Raw genomic sequence first — 20887 nt, 5'->3', positions numbered from 1 at the left:
CCTGCAGCCCCCAGACCTTCTGAAACCCTCCCAGGATCCCTGGAACCTCGGCGAGGGGCCGGGGAGGTGGGGCGGCCAGGAGCAGGGCTGCTGGACTTGCTCTGATCGTGAGGTCACAGGAGGGAGTCAGCGATGCTGACCGTCTCCGGAAAATCTCCAACTGTCCATCTTCAGTTCCGTGATGTTCAGAGAAAACAATAAAAAGTTCCCTTCCACCGGCTGTCAGTGTGTCCATTTCCTGCTCTGTTATCAAACGACTAGAGGCCCAGCCCGCAAAATCGCATGAGACCCAGACCCGCCATGCCGGCGGGACCGACCCCTCCGCGCCGCGAGACCCCTCAATGCACCTCCTGGTGACCGGTCGTTTGGTCGCTGCGGCGTCACAGTCACTGGCTTTTTATAATACAGATCCTTTACGATGGCGGCGTGTGTTACTCAGTCTTAGGGGAGCCGTGAGGTGGTCTCTGAGGGAACCGTGACTTGTTAGTCTAAAGAGGGAGTCAAACTCTTTTGGCAACTGCACGGCTCATTCTTGAACCGCCATGGAGCCGTTCTGCACACCTACAGCCATCACCTGCTACGCGGTACCCAGGGCAAGAGTTAGTGCAGCCCCGTGACCGCTGCCGCCCGCAAAGTACACTAAAGGTACCCGAGGAATTTGATAACTTACTGTGCGCTGAGATAGACGGACACAACCTGACGAATCTGTTCCTTTTTTTTTTTTGAATAATCTTAGTAACATACGATTTCCTCATTTCCCTTCCCGCTTTGACACCAGCACAGAACACATTATTTCTCAAAACTGGACTGCAGAAGAAAAGTGTCTTAAGTCAGGTGTTAATAACAGCATCACCCCGGTCGTGTTCAGGCTGTTGTCTGAAACAGACAGCAGCCCTTGAATCAGCTGCGTACACATTTTTTTTAACTGATGTTCCTGGGATTACACATTCTGGTTAAACACTTAAAGCAAAAATTATTTGTTACTGTTAGTGGATCCAGCTTAAAAACATATAGCTATTAAACAAAATAGCAGAAATGGAAGTCAACCACAGCATTTCCCGTGCTTTTAAGTAATTTGCTGATAAAAAAATCTCTCAAAAATAATTTTGGATGCCTGGAATGTGTTCTTCCATGAAGACAGGGAAAAAAGGGGGGGGGGCATAAAGGAGGTGGGCCGGGCGCCATATCTAGGTCAGAATCGATCAAACAGGCCGTTCTATTTTTAATGCAGCTTTGGCCGAAAGAACAATGAGACGTGGCTTGGACGTTGCGTCCTTGGGGCCGGATTAGGGCGTCTGTGTAAGGAAAGGCGAGGCCCTCAGTCTGTCTGGGGAAGATGCTCTATCGTTCGCTAACAGCGCTGTTATAGCAGTGCACACACAAGGAAACACAACACGGCCCCCACGTCCGGCTACTCGGACGGGAGGCAGGACCGAGGCGAGTGGACCCGTGGGCCTGGTTTGCAATAACTGCCCTTGGGTTTCCGAATGACCTGCGCCGTCGGCACCTGCCCGGCGTGAGGCAGACCCTCTGCACCGCCCGTCCCTCCTCCGCTGAGATCCTTTCTTTGATTGTCTCAGAGCTGGTGCCAGCGGGAGCTCATTCATTCTAAAGACACAGTTCAGAAGCCCGTTCCGGAACGGCGAAGCCTGAAGGAGGGGCAACACAGCACCCAGGAGAGCAGCCGGAGGCCCACGTACACCTCATACACATGCAGAGGCTGAGACGCAGCTGTTTGCCCTGTGAATGCGAAGACAGCTCACACCCCATCACAGGCAGCTCCACACACGGAAAGCTCCATGCATTCCACGTCCTGGGTAGAACACCTGCCACCACCCGGGGGCGCCACCCCCAGACCAGCTGGAACGTGGCTCTCCCCCGGCCGTCTCTACACCCAGACACGGAGCCTCTCCTGCGCCTAAACGCTTGTGTTTTCTGGGGGCAGCAGGGAGCCGTGCACTGCCGTTTTCCAGGAGATAATGTATTCCACTGCCCAGGACACTCCCTGGCCGTGCGTCTCTGTGTCTCAGCCGGCGGAGCTGTGGTTTCGCGTTGGGTGTGAATTCTGTAAATGACACATCTTTAGCAGGTGAGATCTTTCTGTTTAGACTGACTCCACCGATGGAGTCCACCCTCGCTCTCGTTTTGTGAACGTGGTGAACACTCACCTACAGGCCCTAAGGGGACCAGTGCAACGGCGGCAAGACGGTCTTGTGTCAGTGACGACCACACGGGAAACTCCTGTGCAGGGTCGAGGCCTGGGAGCCAATGACGCCTTCAAAAAACGGCCCGCAGAGCAGGCCTGGGTCCTGGACTGCATTTCCCTGCTTTTGCCTAAACTGAGCCCCTCGGCACCACCACTTCCCGGAGGTCTCCTGCCCAGCCTCCCCCGACGGGAACACTCCTTCTGTCATCTCCCCGACCCCCGCCTTGGGCAATATAGCCTGTTATCACTTTGAAAATGGTGCACAGTAGGGAGTACCATTTTATAACTCCCAATTTATCCCTTTCCCACTGCAATCCTAAAATTCTAGTGTAATTCAGTGGAAAGGTTTGTCCCTGACACAATCAAGCTGCTGGTCACATTCATTTTATTAAACGGGAGTTTGTCGAAAAAGAAAAGCAGCTCCGCTGGTGTGACTCCACGGTTGACCACTGACCCATGAACCAGAAGGTCACGGCTCAGTTCCCGGTCAGGGCACATGCCCAGGTTGCAGGATCGACCCCCAGGAGGGGGTATACAGAAGGCTGCCAATCAATGATTCTCTCTCATCATTGATGTTTGTAACTCTCTCTCCCTCCCTCTTCCTTTCTCTGAAATACATAAAAACATATTTAAAAAAAAGAAAAGAAAAAGAAAAGCAATTTGAGCTGCCGTAGGACTATGCTTTCCATGTAAGACCCACTGGAGAAGCTGTGCGGAAAAAATTTGTATGCGGGATCATTTCTTCTACTGAATTTTACTATAATTGCAGAGGTGTGTTCCTACAGAAAATAGTTCTGCTTCAGCATCTCATGATAAAAACCACACTAAGGAACTCAGTGTTCATTTCAAGGATGATTTTGCATTTGTCAACATGCCACTTCTGTACACCGAATTCCCCCTTACGGTCTGTGCAGTGAGCAAGGAACGAAAATGATTTTACACGTGCATTCCCCGCACAATACATGCCAGGCCACTGTTCCACTCCCTGGGCAGGATGCCCGGCTAGATGGGCATACTTTTCCATATGCTTTCAGAGCGACCAGCAGGTCCTGATTTGCATTTAGTGGTTGGGTTCTTTTCAGCAGTTTAGACTCTATAGTAACTGATTATAAAAAGTTAAGCTTTTCTATTTGATAAGACTAATGTGTGTGGGCAGAGGACCTGAATAGACACTTCTCCAAAGAGGACATACAGATGGCCCACAGGTATATGAACAGATGCTCAGTATCACTAATCAGCAGGCAAACGTAAGTTAAAACCACACCTGTCAGAATGGTGTCATCAATAAACCAACAATCAACAGTGCCGGTGAAAACGCGGAGAAAAGGAAACCCTCGTGCACTATTGGTGGGAACGTGCATTGGAAAACAATATGGAAGCATGTCAAACTTATAGCTGGTGGGCTGCATGCATGCAGCCTGCTGGCCACGAGTTTGACATGCTTGGTATAGAGATTCCTAAAAAATTAAATATAGAACTACTATATGACCAGCAATAACCCTTCTGAGTATTTATTAAAAACAAATCCAAAACACTAATTTGAAAAGATATAAGCACCCCTAGGTTAATTGCGGCATTATTAACAACTAGAAGCCCAGCGCGCGAAATCGCAAGGCCCTGCCCACCCGCGCACACCTTGCCCACCCGCCCGCCCGCCATGCTCGCAGCCCCACCCGCCCGCACTGATCTTTGGTCGTTATGGTGTTAGGGCCACTGGGTTTTTATAATATAGACAGCCAAGATATGGAAGCAACCTAAGTGTACACCAACAGACGAATGAATAAAGAAGATGTGGTACATATACACAGTGTGCATACATACACATCACTCAGCCATAAAAAGAATGAAATGTTGTCATTTGTGACAACATGGATGGACCTGGAGGGTATTATGCTAAGTGATATAAGTCAGACAGAGAGAGACACACACTACATGATTTCACTTATATGTGGAATCTAAAAGACAAAACAAAACAGAAACAAACCTATAGATACAGAAAGCAAGCTGATGGTTGCCAGATGGAAGGGGGGTTGGAGGGCCGAGTGAAAAAGGTGGAGGGATTAAGAAGTACGGATTGGCAGTTATAAAAATAAATACGGGGATGTACAGTACAGCATAGGGAATACAGTCAGTAATACTGTAATAGCCATGTGGGCTGTCAGATGGGTACCAGACTTAGAGTGATCACTTTGTAAGCTATACATGTCGAATCACGATGTGTACACCTGAAGCGAATATAGTATTGTATGTCAACTGTGACTGAAAAAGAAAAGGAAAAAAAGAGAAGGAATACTACTTATAGTACTGATGTACCAATCGGCTAAGTTCATTGCAAATGTTTTCAAAGTTCCTCTTCAGTGACAGGTCTCAAAACAGCCTTATCACATGGGCAGAGGTAAACCCTCAGGGTTAGGCCTAAAACCAAGGCTGTAGCATGTGCCCGAAAGTCTGTTCCTAATATATTAAGGCTGCACGCAGGAAAACATGAAACTTCAGGCAGACGTGGCCTTCCCTCTCTGCAAATGGAACTTGGGCTTTGGGCGTCTCACTATATCACGGGTCCCTTCCAAGACCCCGAGTCCCTTTTGTCGTCTTTTTTAGAAAGGAGGAGCCCAAATTCTAGAGGCTCCAGGGCCCCCTGCCCCCCGAACCTGGATCCCTTTAAGATTGTATTATTATTTCACATCAGAGCACAATATTGCATCATCCAAGCATCATTCTGATGTACTTACTCAAAGAATGTTGTCCATCCGGTTTCGTCGCTTTTGGTGGCCAGCAGGCCGCTGTTTCCGTGGTAAGTGAACAAAACCAATTCCAGCCCTTGCGCGGTCATGCTCTTCAGACACCCGTTGGTGCCTATGGTCAGCCATATCACCTGGTTGTCCGGAGACACCACTCGGACCGGCATCCGGTTGGGGTCCCGCCTAATGCGGAGGGTGTTGCCGTTGCTGTCGGTCACGGCGGTGATGTCGTTGTCGTTGCTGTAGCTGAAGTTGTACAGGTAGTCCCCCGTGACCAGGCTCACGGTGTACTGGTGAGTGCCGTTGATGTCGAAGATGTAGAGTTCCTGATCGGTCGGAGAGGCCACTTCATAGAAGTTCATGGAGTTGAGGAAAGGCTTGTTCTTGGACACCGCCCGGATGCGTATGTTCCCCAGATCTGCGATGTACAGGGTGCCATCCGGAGAAGCAGCGAGGGACGACGGGGCGCTGAGTTTGGCATCTTTGGCATAGCCGTCGCCAGTCTGGTAGCAGTCGCAGTTGGCGTCGTTTTTGCAGTCACACTCCGACGGTATCCCGGCCACCAAGGAGATCTCCCCGTCGGTCGTGACCTGCCGTATGCGGTTGATTTTCTTTTCATCAGTTTCCGTGATGTACAGGACCCCACTGTAGGACACGGCGATGGCCGTCGCGGATTCCAGCGTCGTCTGGACCGCGTGCTTGCCCACGGAGTACTCCACCCCCGGGACTTGGCAGTGCATGGGCCGCCCGGCGGCGATGCGCACCTGGCGGTTCTCGGTGATCTGCAGGACCACGTTGTTGTCCAGCACGTAGATGGAGTTGTCCATGGGGTTAATGGCGAGGTCAGTGGGCCACTCCAGACGCACCTTCGGACATAAAACAGAAACGGTCCAGTCAGTCAGCGGCTGCGATGAAGTTAACTCGCCAGAAGAGTAAATGAGACCGTTTGGGAAAATTACCCTTAATTTGAGAAGCTGTTTTAAAGTTGTGTTTTGAATGGCTACAGTAAAATAAACTTGAAAAGTCTGCACAAACACCAATGGAGGGAACAGCATTTCATTTAAAAAATGTAGCTTATTGAAAGATTTGCAAGTTACAGCCAAATGGGCAATGAGCCTCTAAATAGAGAGTTAATAGATATCAATGAGGTATGAACGCAGATGTTTCTGTTAGCAGTAATAACCAGCAAATGGTAGGCTTTCTACCTCGTAAATACATTCAGGTTCTATTGTATTTCCAGTAAGGCCCATAGTAAAGTTCCCAACTCTAAATGTAAGTCCCTCGGGACCAATTGTAGGGGTTCTCTCTACTGTGTAAGGAGATCGTGCAATAAAAAGACTCGAGGTTTAAGTGGTTTTGCTCTTTTTGGAATCTCTACATGCTGCTACTTTACTGGTATTTTATTACAACTGCTTAGCATTTCTTAGTGGTAATTATTCTGTAAATCGTTGAATTCATCAAATGCAGAACTATAGAAGAAAGTAACTTTTGTCTGTCCAATGGGGCTCAGTGGTTGATTGTCTACCTATGAACCAGGAGGTCACGGTGTGATTCCTGGTCAGGGCACATGCCCGGGTTGTGGGCTCCATCCCCAGTGTGGGGCGTGCAGGAGGCAGCCGATCAATGATTCTCTCTCATCACTGATGTTTCTATCTCTCTCTCCCTCTTAAATCAATAAAAATATATTTAAAAAGAAAATAATTTGTTATTGGCTCCTAAGATACACTTAAAGGGGGCAGCTTTATCACAACACTGCCGCCCATGACGCCGGCAGTTTGACACAGTACCATCACAGCCTACCGACTCAGCAACGAGGCCCCTGAGAAGAGAAGCCGTTCAGCGGACTCAGAACTACCTGGCTGATGTGCATGCTCGTGTCACAGGTCAAAGGTCTGGCTGACGTCAGGTCATTGGAGCCCAGGAGGGTCGAGATGATTCCGTTCTGATCAACTTTTCTGATCATGGTCCCATCAACGAAGTAGATCAATCCATTCTTATCAATTGCCATGCCTTGGTCCAAGAGAAGCAAGGGTTAGTAAGTTTTCAAAAACGATTCAACATTTAGGCTTATCACAAAACTCAACAGCTCACCCCAGTGATAACGTGGGCGGCAGGTAGCAGGTAGGACAGTAGATTGCAAACACATTAGGAAAAACCCAACATAGGCATGTCCATAATACAAACACATGTGAACGGTAATGAAGAAATAACCCGCCTTTGTGAGAATTCCCACGTGGTGTGTGAAACATATACATAGCGCTTGGGCATTAAACGTAAGACGATAACGTGGGTGTTAAACATCAAAGGATAATGTCTGCATAATGTTGTCTATAAATTATAGAAATAGGTCAAATTCAGTCACACGGAGCTTACAGTAACTAGCATAGTCCAACGAACATAGATGCAAGCCAAGGTGAGTATTCTGTTGACCTTGCTGCAATGAAATTGGCTATTATGAATAATTCAGGACAGCAAATACTTTTTCCAGTCACTGCTCACAAAACAGTTGCTAGCTATAATGAAAAAAAATAGAGCCCTCAACCCAAAACACCGTAATGAACGGCATAATACATGAGCAGGAGTCAGTCCCAACGGGTTTCAAAGCTGGAAGCCGTCCTCACATAGAGTTCAAGCTCTTGTTCTCCCAGAAATTCCTCCCAGCCAGCATTTTTCCCGGGGCACAGAAACAAAAGTCTAGCAGCTCCAAATAGGGTGCGGGCTAATAGGGCTGCTTAGTGGTGGTTTTCAAAGGCCTGGGACGCATTCATGGCAAAGAAATTCCAGGACAATGAAAGAATTCGGGCACTTCCTTGACACTTAATGGGATGTGACTGAATAACAGTAGCTGCTTTATTCTTTGCAACGTTGGAAAAAATGGTATGACAATAAAAAAAAGTGCCAAGAACCTAATATTTACTGTAACATCAGCTTAGGATTCTAGCAGGCTCACGTTCAAGTTCCACGGCTTTTACAAACACTAGGTGGGCAACAGCGTCCCAGACAGAGCTGAGGGTGAAATGTGAGACTCAGCTTTAAGCCTCATCAGCACTAAGCAGATTGTCTACCTTTTTTTTTTTTTTTTTAAAAATAGAAGGAAATCCCCAAATTGGTAAATGCCGGTACCTTTGGGACTCATGAGTGTCGCCTCCACAGCCTTGCCCCCGTCTCCACATCTGGCTTCATCGAAGGGGAGGCATTGCTCCCCTGTCCCCGCGACCACGTCAGCATTTTTTGTCAAGTCCTTCGCCCCCGTCAGCGACTTGGGGCGATAAATCCTGCGGGTGTTAGTGTCCGAAACGTACAAGTCTCCGGTGACGGGGTCGGTGGCCAGGTAGTATCTATGAGCTGGGTTGCTGCTGTAAGAAAGGACCATATGTGAGCCCCACCATGTATGGGGAGTTACTCCCAATACGGAGAGTAAGAGCAAAACAGCCACCGTGGGGAACACTGCAACCTGCAGTCAGTACCAAAGACCTGGAGATGAGCGGCGTACTCACAATGACCTACAGAGAGCCTGGGTAGCAGCCCAGCCGGCGTGGCTCCGTGGTTGAGCATCGACCTATGAACCAGGAGGTCATGGTTTGATTCCCGGTCAAGGGCACAGGCCCGGGTTGCAGGCTTGACCCCTAGTGGGGGGACTGCAGGAGGTAGCCGATGAATGATTCTCTCTAATCATGGATGTTTCTAGCTCTCTCTCCCTCTCCCTATTTTTAAAAAAAGAACTGGTAGCAATCTCTGACATGACTGTTCCTTCCTGGCCATCTTAAAAATAATTACCTGCAGGAGATGATCTGTTTTTTGCCTAAAAGACAGAAGCAAGTTCTCTAAATCTCTGTGGTTTGGTGCAAAGCCATGAAAAAATCGCCCTTGAGTGACAGGCACAAAGCTTGCTCCAGGAAGGTGCTGCTCTCAGACTCTCCCGTGAAGTCCATACACCGTCAGTGTCACCTGCACCTCATCACGGGGGACCCTCCTGTTTTCTCCCTACAAAACCCAACCAAACCGAGCAGCCACCCCTGAAGAACCGTAGCATCATGCCTGTCCTGGTTGCGCTATTGTAATCTGGCAAAGTTGGTTCCAGAACTATTAACTCGTGCAAATATATACTATTTTATGTCCTACTAGAGGCCTGATGCACGAAATTCGTGCAAGGGGCTCGGCCACTGCTGCTGCAGCGGCCACCTCTGCCTCTGCCTCGGCCCTTGCAGTCCTGGCTTTGTCCGGAAGGCGTCTGGAAGGTCGTTCGGCTGTCCAGTCTAATTAGCATATTACGCTTTTATTATTATAGATTACCTGTGAAAAATGGAAAGACCAACATCATCAACAAATGGATTAATTCTGGCAGCTCCCTATAAACACTCAGCCCCACATGCTTAGAATTAATGTAATTTTGCACTGTGTGCAAACACGGCCTCTGGGGAAAAAATTCTCAAAAGCGTTTCAGTGATTGGGAGTCGGAACAAAGATGTCAACAGGTAGGAATCCACTGGGTTCCATGTGTCTCCTGCTTACAAACTTGGTCTTACTGCATCTCATTTTCTCTCTCTCTCTCTCTCTCTCTCTCTCTCTCTCTCCCTCTCTCCCCCCCCCCCTCACACACACACACACACACACACACACACGGTTATTTTCTTGTCAGCTGTATATCTATAAGCATGACTTCTGAACCAGGTTGCCTGGGTCTGAACCTCACTTCATCACAAACTGTGCGAGCTTGGGCAAGTTACCTCACTTCTCCCTGCCTCCAATTCCTCACTGGCAAAGGTGGTGATAATAATCCATAGGCTGCACGGACTAATCCATGTAAAATGCTCAGAACACGGCCTAGCACCCAATTCACACTCAGAAGCATGAGCTATCCTCCTATCTGCTTGTGTCCCAGCTCCTCGTACACTGCAATGTATCAGTTGCTTTGTAGCGCTATTCAGTGTTAACTAACATATGGTTTGCCTTCTGAAAATCCTGATAAGAAAAAAAGTAATGACCTAAACTTGGACAGGTCCAGATATGTTCCCTTAATCCTGCTGTTGCAACAGCAGAAAGAGCGGAGACAATGCAGACCCTTTCACAAGCGTCCACTTTGAACTGTCTGTGTGCGCCTGATGAGAAAGATACACGGATGACGCATGCTTTTGGATGCCGTCTCTCAATTTGAGAAAAAACAATGGGTGTCGGAGCTGCCGGCCTGAGCAGCAGTGGCACCCCCTTTAGCGAAGGGACACGAGTGTTCCTGGTGCAAAAATCACGGACGGACATTCACGCCATCAGCCGTGACTTTCTCGGCACCGGTTTCGCCCAGGAGGACAGGGGTGAGAGGATGTCCCGCGTGGTCTGCTGTCTGCATCTCCTGCTCTGAATGGACCTTTCTCATCAAGCAGCACAGGCGATGGCTTTCACCATGTCTTCCCAGGAAAGCTCTAACTCCGCACAAGGCCGTTACCCAGAACAACCCTGGAGGAGCTGTGACCCGGGCAGAGCAACTGTCCCAGAGCAGGGCAGGGGGTGAACTGAATGATGTCCCTGCAGGGCAGCCTGGAACATCAGAGAGGGCTGCTCAGAGCCGGCCCCTCTGGAAGGAAGAGGGTTTGGTCCTGACGCACTAAAAAACAAACAAACGTGGGCTTGGACAATTTTGTTGCCAGCCCGGTGGCAGGAGGCTCTTGGTCATCTGTGCTGGGCTGGGGTTCAAGGATGCCCACTGAAGCCCGGGCTTTCTGACAGCTGGTGTGTGGGCACAGATGGTGGGGCGTGTTTAGATCAGTCATTGATCTCATTAGAAACGGGCGCGACACGGCCTGGGAACAGTGTGCTGGCGGCAGGACAGCGGGAATCGGTCGGCGGGAGGGGCATGGTGACCTTCCCGGGAGCGACTGAGGTCCCCATTCCAGAAAGGTTTCCATTTGCATTAAGATTCTGACTAAGAAAAGCAACATCTGAGAAACCGAGGTCAGGTTTAGACCTTTTAGTATTTTGCACCTTGGCTCTTAGCTCACCCCAAATCGCCTAGGTTACCATCATTCCCAGGCCATCTTCTCTGTGGTCTTGTTCCATCGGACACAGGCCCGGGGGAAAGGCAGAGTAGATGTGCTCATTCATTTGGTCACAATTCAACCTCTTGGACTAGAGAAACATCAGCAAAGAACACGCTACCCACCGACATCCAGCACTTTCATCTGTTTAGCTGGAAACTGTGGAAAGCCTCGGGAACATTTGAACAGAAATCAGACTTACATGTAGAAGTAAACTGTCTGTTTCCTGGCTACCACAAGACTTGAGATCATCGGAAGCAGGGGTTTGGGGGACATTTCTGGGCCTGCTTCGTGTTTTACAGACTTTTATAATTTGTATCTAAACGTTAATTGATTCAGATTTACAGACCTGTGACCGATGCGTCTTTTATCTTTTAATGGCGATATAAAACCCACAAAGTTGGTTTTTAGTACTACGTATTGAACTGCCCCTGGGCTTTGGCTGGTGTCAATAAATTTAAGCTCCTTTATTTTAGGATTTTTAAGAATTGTAATGGAGATGAGCTACCATTTACTATCTGCAAAAAGGTTTTGTTAGCAAATTAAAACTATAAGCATCATATGGAGAAATTTTATCGTATCTACGAGAAACTTATCTTTTCAGCATCTCAGAAGCTCCCACCCATATAAAAAATTTAACATGTTGATGGGGTAGTACTGATATCTATTTATTCATGATAGCACAGCTAGGAACTTTTATTTGATATAATAGCCTGGCAGTACTTACTAACTTTGGTGTGAGGAAATGTTCCAAATTTAAAATAATAAGACTGTGTTTTTATATTGTTATCATTTAACATTCATATTAATTAGTTCCCCCACTAGTGCAATTAATGAGATGGCTCATAGTTTATGAAACATCATAAGAAGACCAGAAGCATGCATTTTTATGTTTTAATTAATTATTATTGACTACACCATTCGTTTTTATAGCTGTTGACACATTTTTCAATTTATTTTTTTCCTGGTCACCTACTTCTAAGTCTTCCATGACTTTTACGCTGGCCAGGAAAGTGGGGGAAGGACAAGCCAGGAGGACCCCTCCAGGCAGGACCCCCTCAGCTCTACGAGGAAAATGGTCTAGGTCCGTGGTCGGCAAACTGTGGCTCGCGAACCACATGTGGCTCTTTGGCCCCTTGAGTGTGGCTCTTCCACAAAATACCACGTGTGGGCGCGCACGTACAGTGTGACTGAAACTTCGTGGCCCATGCGCAGAAGTCAATATTTTGTGGAAGAGCCAGCCGCACTCAAGGGGCCAAAGAGCCGCATGTGACTCACGAGCCGCGGTTTGCCGAGCCACAGTTTGCCGACCACTGACTCTAGGTAGACAAACAGGAATAAGCACCTGAAAAGAATTTTAATTTTTAAAGCTAAATTAAGAAGCGCCCATGAGCTCCAATATCCTTGCTTTGATTAATTAATCAACTAATTAATCAAGTATTAATTTTGACTGATTACTTATGAAGCAAGTGGAGTTCCTATTCTTGTCAATGATTTATCATCTGATAACTTGGGCTCAAAAACCTTGGATAGTTTCTACATCTCCCTGTTCCTTATCGCCTACATACAGTGTGTCCATTTCCTTCATTTCTTTATTGTGTTGGTTGATTTCCTTCATGACAGACATACTAGTGTAGGCACCTAGCATTCCACAGTTCTCTAACTCATCACCACGCCAGCCTGACCACTGACACCAGATGGAATCAATCTTCCTGGACGGCTGTCTGAGTATGCCGCCATCTCGTTCAAGGTCAGGAAAGGCTTCCCCCCGTCTCTGCTATCCTAGAGAAGAGCAATTCCTTAGGGTGCTCAGGTCCTCAGCGACCTGCCCATACCTGCCTGTTCCCCGTCTCCCTCATTATAGCAACGTGAGTCCCCTGCTCAGATTCGGGTGGGTCCGAGTCCCCCAAGACCCCAGACCCCAGTAACTTCACTTGCTCTCTATTCTTGCTTCATGACTCCCCCCTCCTCTCTTCTGGTTGTCCCATTTAAGACTTCTTTTTTTTGTCGTTGTTAATCCTCACCCGAGGATATGTCTCCATTGACTTTAAGAGACAGTGGAAGAAAGGGGGAGAGACAGAGAGAAACATCGATGTGAGAGAGACATATCGCCTGGTTGCCTCCCACACACCCGGACCAGGGGCTCCAAGGAGTGAACCCACAATTGAGGTACCTGCCCTTGACTGGAATCGGACCCTTCAGTCCGAGAGCCGATGCTCTATCCACTGAGCCAAACCAGCTAGGGCCAGACTTCATTTATTGACTTACATCAAATACCAGGAAACTGTTCCTCCCCCTCCCCCTCCCAGTACCCTCTTCCTCCCCAGAATGACTCTCTCAGCACAAGCGGGGGGTGTGATGAAGTGTCAAAGAATGATACGGAAAATACTCGGTCTGTTACATCTATATCTTGCTTTCCCTATGAGATTCAGAGGCCTGGGCGCATGGACTCCGTCTTCTACTATTACTTGTCAAAGTGGTCAAGTGGTCAGTTAACATCGATTGAGTAAAGGACATCAGTATGAAACCCGAACAGTGCACTTTCCATGCATGGCACACAGGAGACAGGCAGGAGCACAATGCGGCCGGGACAGCGTGCAGAGGGGGAAGGCTCGGAGGATCATGAGAGAAGGACCACAAGGACCATCACCGCCAACCACCACGAGTTAGTGCATCACAAGTGCATTTTGTTACGATCTGTTAATAACAGTGTAGCTCTAACCACATGGGTCTTTTCCCGAGAAAGAGATCAGAGTGCTAATGAATTTGTCAAATGATTACGAAACCCACCTAGCATTCTGAAGACCCAGGAAATTACCCCATAGAAGCCTAGCCATTTGGGCCGTGGTGCAGTGGGGAGCACACGCTCTTTAGAGTGGTTCAGTCCCCTGTCCCCCACTTCTTAGTCTGTATCTTGGGGAAGACAGGCGCCCTTGCCGAGCCTCAGGGACCTCACGTGCACCCCGAGGGCGGTGGGGTGGCTCTGCAGTGGCGTGTGCAAGGCCTGCCCCCGGCGGCTTGTGAGGAGGGCATCGCCTCCGGCAAGTCCGCATTCATTTGGAGCACACGCCTGGGTGTGTCTTGCTTTTTGCTAGTTTTATTTGAAACGTTGCTTTTGCCCCTTTTCTGCTGCCTGGAGGAAAGTTTTCAGTTAAGTGTCCCTACGCAGCTCATCTCCAGCTACTAGCAAGTCTCCACAGCGGACAGAATCGGAGAAGCTGAGCCTCCGTGTGCGCTCAACCACATTCATCCCGGGCTCTGAAGAAAGTCTCTTCCTCCGTAAGGAAATGGAAGCATGACTTCTTCAAACTCGAATCTGGCAACTCTCTCACCTTAGGGAAACAGAGGCTGCACAGCGAGGAACTCAGGGGGGTTAATCACGGGTGAGCCCGGGGAACCCACGCATGGAGGGCTTCCCTCCCAGCCCAGCAACGCCCGTGGCAGTAGTTCACACGATCTTCGGTTTTTAAGAACTTGCCAAAGGATGATATTTTGAGATGCTTTTTCTTGAACAGAGTCCCCTACACTGACTAAGCTTTGGGCCCCATGAACTGGGACCTGCTCTGGCTGTTGGCCAAACTCAACTCTCCTTAAACTCCCTACTGCGCATCATTTTTGTGCTGCTCAGTAGGCTTAGCTGCTGTGAGTCATTAGCTGATGTTTGGAAATGTTCTTTGTTATACGAAGATGTTCATTATAATAATTTTTGGTAACGGAATTTCATTGATCGACATGAAAATAGTTTTCAGATCACATTACGTAATTGGCGCCAGGTCGCGTGACGCTAGCTCTTTGAGTGATTTTAATGCCTGAGATGGTCTGTGATACCGAGTGTCCTCTCTCATGATGAAACAAGGTCAGAGCAACACACTGAAATGGAAGGACATTTGAAACATACAACAACCTTTACGCAAGGTGCTTACCTATGTCTAAAATCTTTATTTCTTGGTGGAAGCAGACAAAAGAGGTGAAAAAAGCACAGTTAGAAAAGGTTTCTAAAACATGAGTCGGATACTAAGATTTTAGTTATTTGTATAGAAAATGGCCAACGGAAGCAGAAAGATCACTGGAAATGAATTGTGTGGGTCAAGGCTCATCAAATAACTTACAGAATGGAATGATTTTGATAATCACACTGAAGTGAACAGAGCCGAGACAACCATTTGTTACTTTAGCTATTGGCATCATGGCTAATAACGTAGGAAAATAATTGCAGGAAAATATTTTACGTCTTAATTTCGCCCACTGTGAAATAAGAGAGTAACAATATATAGCTCAAGGTTATTCCAAAGACAACTAAGGAGATTTAGAAATCACAGTTTCATTGTCCGGGAGAATAGAAAATTCACTAAAACCAGTGAGACATTTTATAGATGAGGTGACTTCATACTTATTTATATATTTGCAACGAAATATATACACGTTGTGCTTTCCCCCAACTTTAGCCAAGAATCCAGCTTCCATTTCTAGGGAGAATTGCAAACACTGGGAAGGCATGTTTAAACCGATAAATGAGGACACCAGATTGACCTTTTAGAAAGGCATGCTTCGCTCTCATTAACATCCCCAGTGAGGGAAAGACATACCTCAGCTCCAGAACGCTGGTCACGTTTCCGGAAGGGAATATCCGGCGGACGTAGTTGAAATCGCCCACGTACAGGCTGCCGTCGATCCCACAGGCCAAGGCCACCGGGGCCAGCAGCTTGTTCCCGTCCGCCTGCCCATTGCAGCTGGGACAGGAGATGCTGCGCCGGCGCCCGTTGCCCATGATGCTGCTGACCACCGGGGGCTGCTGGGAGATGAACTGGTTCTCCCCGTTGCCCTTGTACAGGATGCCTAGGAGAAAGGAAACACATCTCATAGCGCACGGTGTGAAGAGGAAAGCCAGCCGGGCCACCATAGCTCCGACCGTCACCCAGGGCCACCGAGGTTGGACCGGAAACACTTTTTTTAAAAAGTAGATTTTTATTGATTTCAGAGAGAAAGGGAGAGGGAGGGAGAGAGAGAAACATCAGTGATGAGAGAGAATCATTGATCAGCTGCCTCCTGCATGCCCCACACTGGGGATGGAGCCCACAACCATGCCTGTTTCCTGACCGGGAATTGAACCATGACCTCCTGGTTCATAGGCCGACACTCAACCACTGAGCCACGCCGGCTGGGCTGGAAAAACTTTTATTACAAGTTCTACTGTAAAGAACTCAATTTGATTCTCTAGCAGCGGTTCTCAACCTGTGGCTCGCGACCCCTGTGGCGGTTGAACGACCCTTTCACAGGGGTCGCCTAAGACCATCCTGCAAATCAGATATTTACATTACGATTCATAACAGGAGCAACATTACAGTTATGAAGTAGCAACGAAAATAATTTTATGGTTGGGTCACAACATGAGGAACTGTATTTAAAGGGCCAGAAGGTTGAGAACCACTGCTCTAGGGGAAAAGATCATGACAGGATGCATAGGAGATATATATATGTTGTCTGTTTGGAGTTTAAAGAATGTCTGGAGAAAGATACAAAGGACTAATAAGAATAAGTAAAAACCCCAATTCTCAGCCTCAGTGGTTCTGAGACTTGGCTGCCCGGGGGAGCTGTAAAGACGCCGAAGCTTGGATCTCGCCTGGGAGAGTCTGACTTAGTTGGTGTGGGGTGCAGCCTTGACACTGAGGTTTTAGAAGATTCTCCAGACGATCCTAATGTGCAGCTGAGCTCGAGACCCGGGCTCTCCATGATGTTCTTCAGGGGATAGCGCGTTCACCTGGCTGTTAAAGGATGCTGGAAATACTAGAAATGGATCCAGCTCATAACAGTGTGCCCCGTATCTCACTTATACGAGATTTAAAAATAACAGCAACAGCAAAACACAAGCAGGCCCACAGATACAGAGAATAGTCTGAAAATGAACAAAGGACCCCTAAATCAAGAGGAGTCTGGGGGCGACGAAAGGAGCACCACTCACCGAAGCTTGCAGACGCCAGCTGGAAGGACGGAAGGACGTGCTCTCCTTCTCCCCCAGCACCAACCCGCTGCCTCTGCTCGCGGCCAATAAAAGACGCCACAGCTTCCCCCAATTCACTCCTAAAACTAATAACAGCTGACCTCCCCTCGCCTCCCACACTTGCCTAGGGTTTGCCATCGTTGGCTTGTCCCGTATTGCAATTCCTCTGCTATTCCCGAATACACTCATTTTGTTTGCTAAAAAATAAAAAAAGTGCACCGTAATATATAATATGAATTGCTTCCTTAAGAGTTTATCATTGGTATGGATTTATTTGGAGAGAGAGAGAGAGAGAGAGAGAGAGAGAGAGAGAAAGAGAAAGAGAGAGATATTTGTTATTCCACTTATTGATGCATTCATTGGTTGATTCTTGCATGTGCCCTGACTAGGGAATGAATTTGCAACCTCGGTGAATCAGAATGATGCTCTAACCCAGTGATGGCGAACCTTTTGAGCTCGGTGTGCCAGCATTTTGAAAAGCCCTAACTTAACTCTGGTGCCGTGTCACATATAGACATTTTTTGATATTTGCAACCACAGTAAAACAAAGACATATTTTTGATATTTATTTTATATATTTAAATGCCATTTAACAAAGAAAAATCAACCAAAAAAATGAGTTCGCGTGTCACCTCTGACACGTGTGTCATAGGTTCGCCATCACTGCTCTAACCAATGGAGCTACCCGGCCAGGGCCCATCATTGGTTTTGAAAATAGTTAAAAATACTTTTTGGAAAAGAATGTTAGAAAGTATATAGCAAACCTCCAATATTCTACTACACTGCCAAAGAATATTCTCATTGCTTTTACCCTTATCTGATATAAGAAGGCATGTACCTACAGTTATTCAAAATGTCAAACATAAGGAAACTGCTGTAGGGGGGTTAATTTATGACTTGCAGTGCATTCTCCTGTAGGGCATGGAAGTGCCAATAATGTTAAGAAGACAAAATGCCAATCTGCTCCTTTATGATCCTCAATGAAAATCTGAGAAAAATTCCAAATGAATATGAAGTATTTGCCTAGTTAGAAAGGAGCTGAGTTGAGATTCTAATTTTATTCACTTATCATGATTATACAGAGATCAAGGGTTCCATTTCGGTCTGATGCATGGCGGGCTGCCAGCGGTCACTGTTCCGTGCAGATCTCATGACCCCCTCAGTGTGTGATCCGTGTACGCCACCTGCTTTAACTTTCGAGCTGGACATATACTCATTGAATGATCTGCACTGCAAGGCAGCTCTCCAAGCCAACGCATAATTATATATATGTTTAGCAGACAAACTGTTAAAAGAATCAGTCCCCTGAAAGTACAAACAGGAAATCTGAGAGAATATTTTTTTCCTCCCACTTTGGGACAATTTTAAAGTGAAGGAGAGATCAAATAAAGACATTCCCCTTAGAGTTCAGCACATTTTAGGGGGATTCTAGGATGACTTTCTATCCACTGAGTCAAACCAGCTGGAGCTAGGATGACTTTCTTAATGCTCTGCCATTTGGGTGATGTAACAGTCATAGCCAATCCACGTAAGGAAATCAGAAAAGAAAAACGAGGTTTACTCATAGTCAGGAAAAAGGAATCTACGTAAGACGAACATAACAACAAGTAAAATGCTTTCCGCCTTCCATATTTAAAGACTCCATTAGTGATAACGAAGACCCTTCTTGCTGGGATGATGCCATTTGACAACTATGGACCACAACTTCCTGTAAGAGCCAGTTCTGTGATTTCCACCAGAAGAATCTCCCAAGCCAGCCCACGCCCCCCTGCGCCTGGCTTGCTCAGCCATTCCCGTGAGCGATGGTCTAGCGCGAGTCTCCTCTCCTCTGACAGACCAGAAGGATGAACGCTAGAATGTTCCGTTCCGTGCTGCAGGGAGGCTGCCCAGGCACCTGTCAGTGTCTGCGTTTCTGCCTTCCCTTCTTCCTTCGTCTATTTTCTGTGCTCACCCACCTTGTCATGATTGCAAATCACTTGGTTTATTCTATTAGACACATGTCACTTTGAAAAGCCACCACTTGTCAAACTGTTCTTGGATAGCATTTCAAATCACATTCAATTCCCTCTACAAGTAGGTTACCTCGCATTTCAAAATCACATACATTCCATCATGTACAGCATTCTTCTTTTGGAGGACAGGATCCTGAGTCGTCTGCTTTTTACATCCGAGCTGATATTTTAACAAAAACAAACTCCATGTTATTCTGTTAGAGGCATGGGCTTTCCCCGAGCTCTTTGCTTGTGGTCTCCCTGCTGGTTCCCAGTCTCCTGGGTGAAGTGCTGGGCTAACTGGTTATTAACTTTCCGCTATGTTCTCACAATGCCAAAGGTGCATCTAGACAGCTTCCCCCTGTTGTGTTTGTAGAGACCGTTGAAGGCATACAGCGATCTGCCAGACTGTGTGAAACAGAACGTAAATAATCTATTCGAGAGCGTACCGGCCTGGCTGGCACGTGGCTCTGCGACCTGAAAGACCACCGGGAGGCCCAAGTAACTGACTCCGCACACTGACACCGCGGCGATGAGAAGGGACGCAGGCAGCCGCCTCGGCTGGGAGGGGCGCTTCCCCAAAGCGTGTGCTGCGTGGGGCACCGGCTAGCAGCTCTGCCCCCAAACCTCTGAGGCGCGAACTGAACTGTGACTTCGCACCCAGGACACAGTGGGAAGAAGAGAGCCAGTACTGCTACGCGGCAGGGAAGGTGTGAGGCGTTTCTGTTCCGCTTCTTACCGCTGATTTGCTCAGGCCTGTTCTCTTCTGGAGGGAAGGTACCAACCAGCACTGTCAAGCACTGGCGTGGAAGCTGCTTGAGAATGAGTATGTCTGGAGGTTTATAATGCATCCTCTCCAAACTGAATACATTAAAAAGAAAAAAAGAATGACTATCAAAGCAACCTTAATCTGAAAGAGTGACCATTAACCACACTCAAATATTTAGTTCTATTGGATGCTAAATTCATTCTGAACTGCCCCAAAACCTCTGCAAAGGCAAAGCCGGACTATGTCATCAGGGCTGAAATCTCTAGAGCTACTGGCAGGAGGGGAGTCTGGAATAAGGTACCGTAAGGTTCTGCTCTTCCAGCAGAGTATTGATCAATGACCTGAGCTGTAGCCAGCATGTGGACAACATGTAAAGACAACAGAATTTGCTTCGTATAAGTTATATGCTTTATGAGATGAAGCTGGCCTAAAAAAAAAGAAATTAGGCTGGTCAAATTTTGCAAGTAATTTATTTCTTTTGGTTTGTGATAGCTAAAGTATGTTTTTTCAAAGCATATTCACTTGTATTTTACATAAGGTCTCCTACAAGTGTTAGTCTGGATTCTTGCTTTTTCCCCCCCTCAGATTATTCTTTTATTTTTTCCCTAATATTTGAAAAGTCAAGTAACAGGGTATGTGACCCAATTTGAGTGTAAAAATATTTTTTTTTCTCATATACACTCTAAGAAGAACCGAAAAACAATCGAATGGGCTAATTAACTAAGGATTAAGATCTATCTTGGAAAAGTAACACGGATTTTTATTTTTTCTTTAGAAGAAGACCTCCCTCTCTCCGTTTTGGGTAAATCTTCAGAGAGCACTTCAGATAACTCAGTGACTGGCTGCAGAAGGAGACTCCTGGGCAAATCCACGGTGAAGAAGCCTTTCAGTGCAGCACGGCTCAGCCACTTCCATTCTCACGGGAACACTACTTTGGTGATGAACGTCTGAACGTTCACACAGTTGTTAGAGGAGTATTACATAGTTCCCACGCCAGGCTTTCATAGACTTTACAAGCACAGCACAGCCTTGAACATGGATTTGAACTGCGCAGGTCCATGATACGTGGATTTCTTGCAATAAATACATACAGTGTGTAAATGTATTTTCCCTCCTTTATGATTTTTTCTCTTTTTAAAAAGAGTAGACCACT

At 47.2% G+C, this 20887-nt stretch overlaps 1 protein-coding gene across 6 annotated transcripts in view; it reads right to left on the bottom strand.

Annotated features, from left to right (window-relative positions):
* TENM3 (teneurin transmembrane protein 3) overlaps positions 1–20887 on the bottom strand; it is a 415109-nt gene that overhangs the window by 24324 nt on the left and 369898 nt on the right. For 4 of the 6 annotated variants that reach the window (XM_036299786.1, XM_036299788.1, XM_036299790.1 and 1 more), the window contains 5 exons: positions 15563–15812; positions 14900–14920; positions 8071–8303; positions 6803–6957; positions 4939–5813 (listed from right to left, as the gene is read on the bottom strand). In XM_036299786.1, coding sequence (XP_036155679.1) covers positions 4939–5813; positions 6803–6957; positions 8071–8303; positions 14900–14920; positions 15563–15812 — 1534 coding nt within the window. The remainder of the gene's footprint in view (positions 1–4938; positions 5814–6802; positions 6958–8070; positions 8304–14899; positions 14921–15562; positions 15813–20887) is intronic. The other 2 variants (XM_036299789.1, XM_036299792.1) reach the window with 1 other exon arrangement.

This window comes from Myotis myotis, unplaced genomic scaffold (genome assembly GCF_014108235.1).
Source record: "Myotis myotis isolate mMyoMyo1 unplaced genomic scaffold, mMyoMyo1.p scaffold_m19_p_3, whole genome shotgun sequence".
Classification (NCBI taxonomy): Eukaryota; Metazoa; Chordata; class Mammalia; order Chiroptera; family Vespertilionidae; genus Myotis; species Myotis myotis.
The sequence above is the reverse complement of the archived record's forward strand: the minus strand, read 5'-3'. Positions and strand labels throughout refer to the sequence as shown.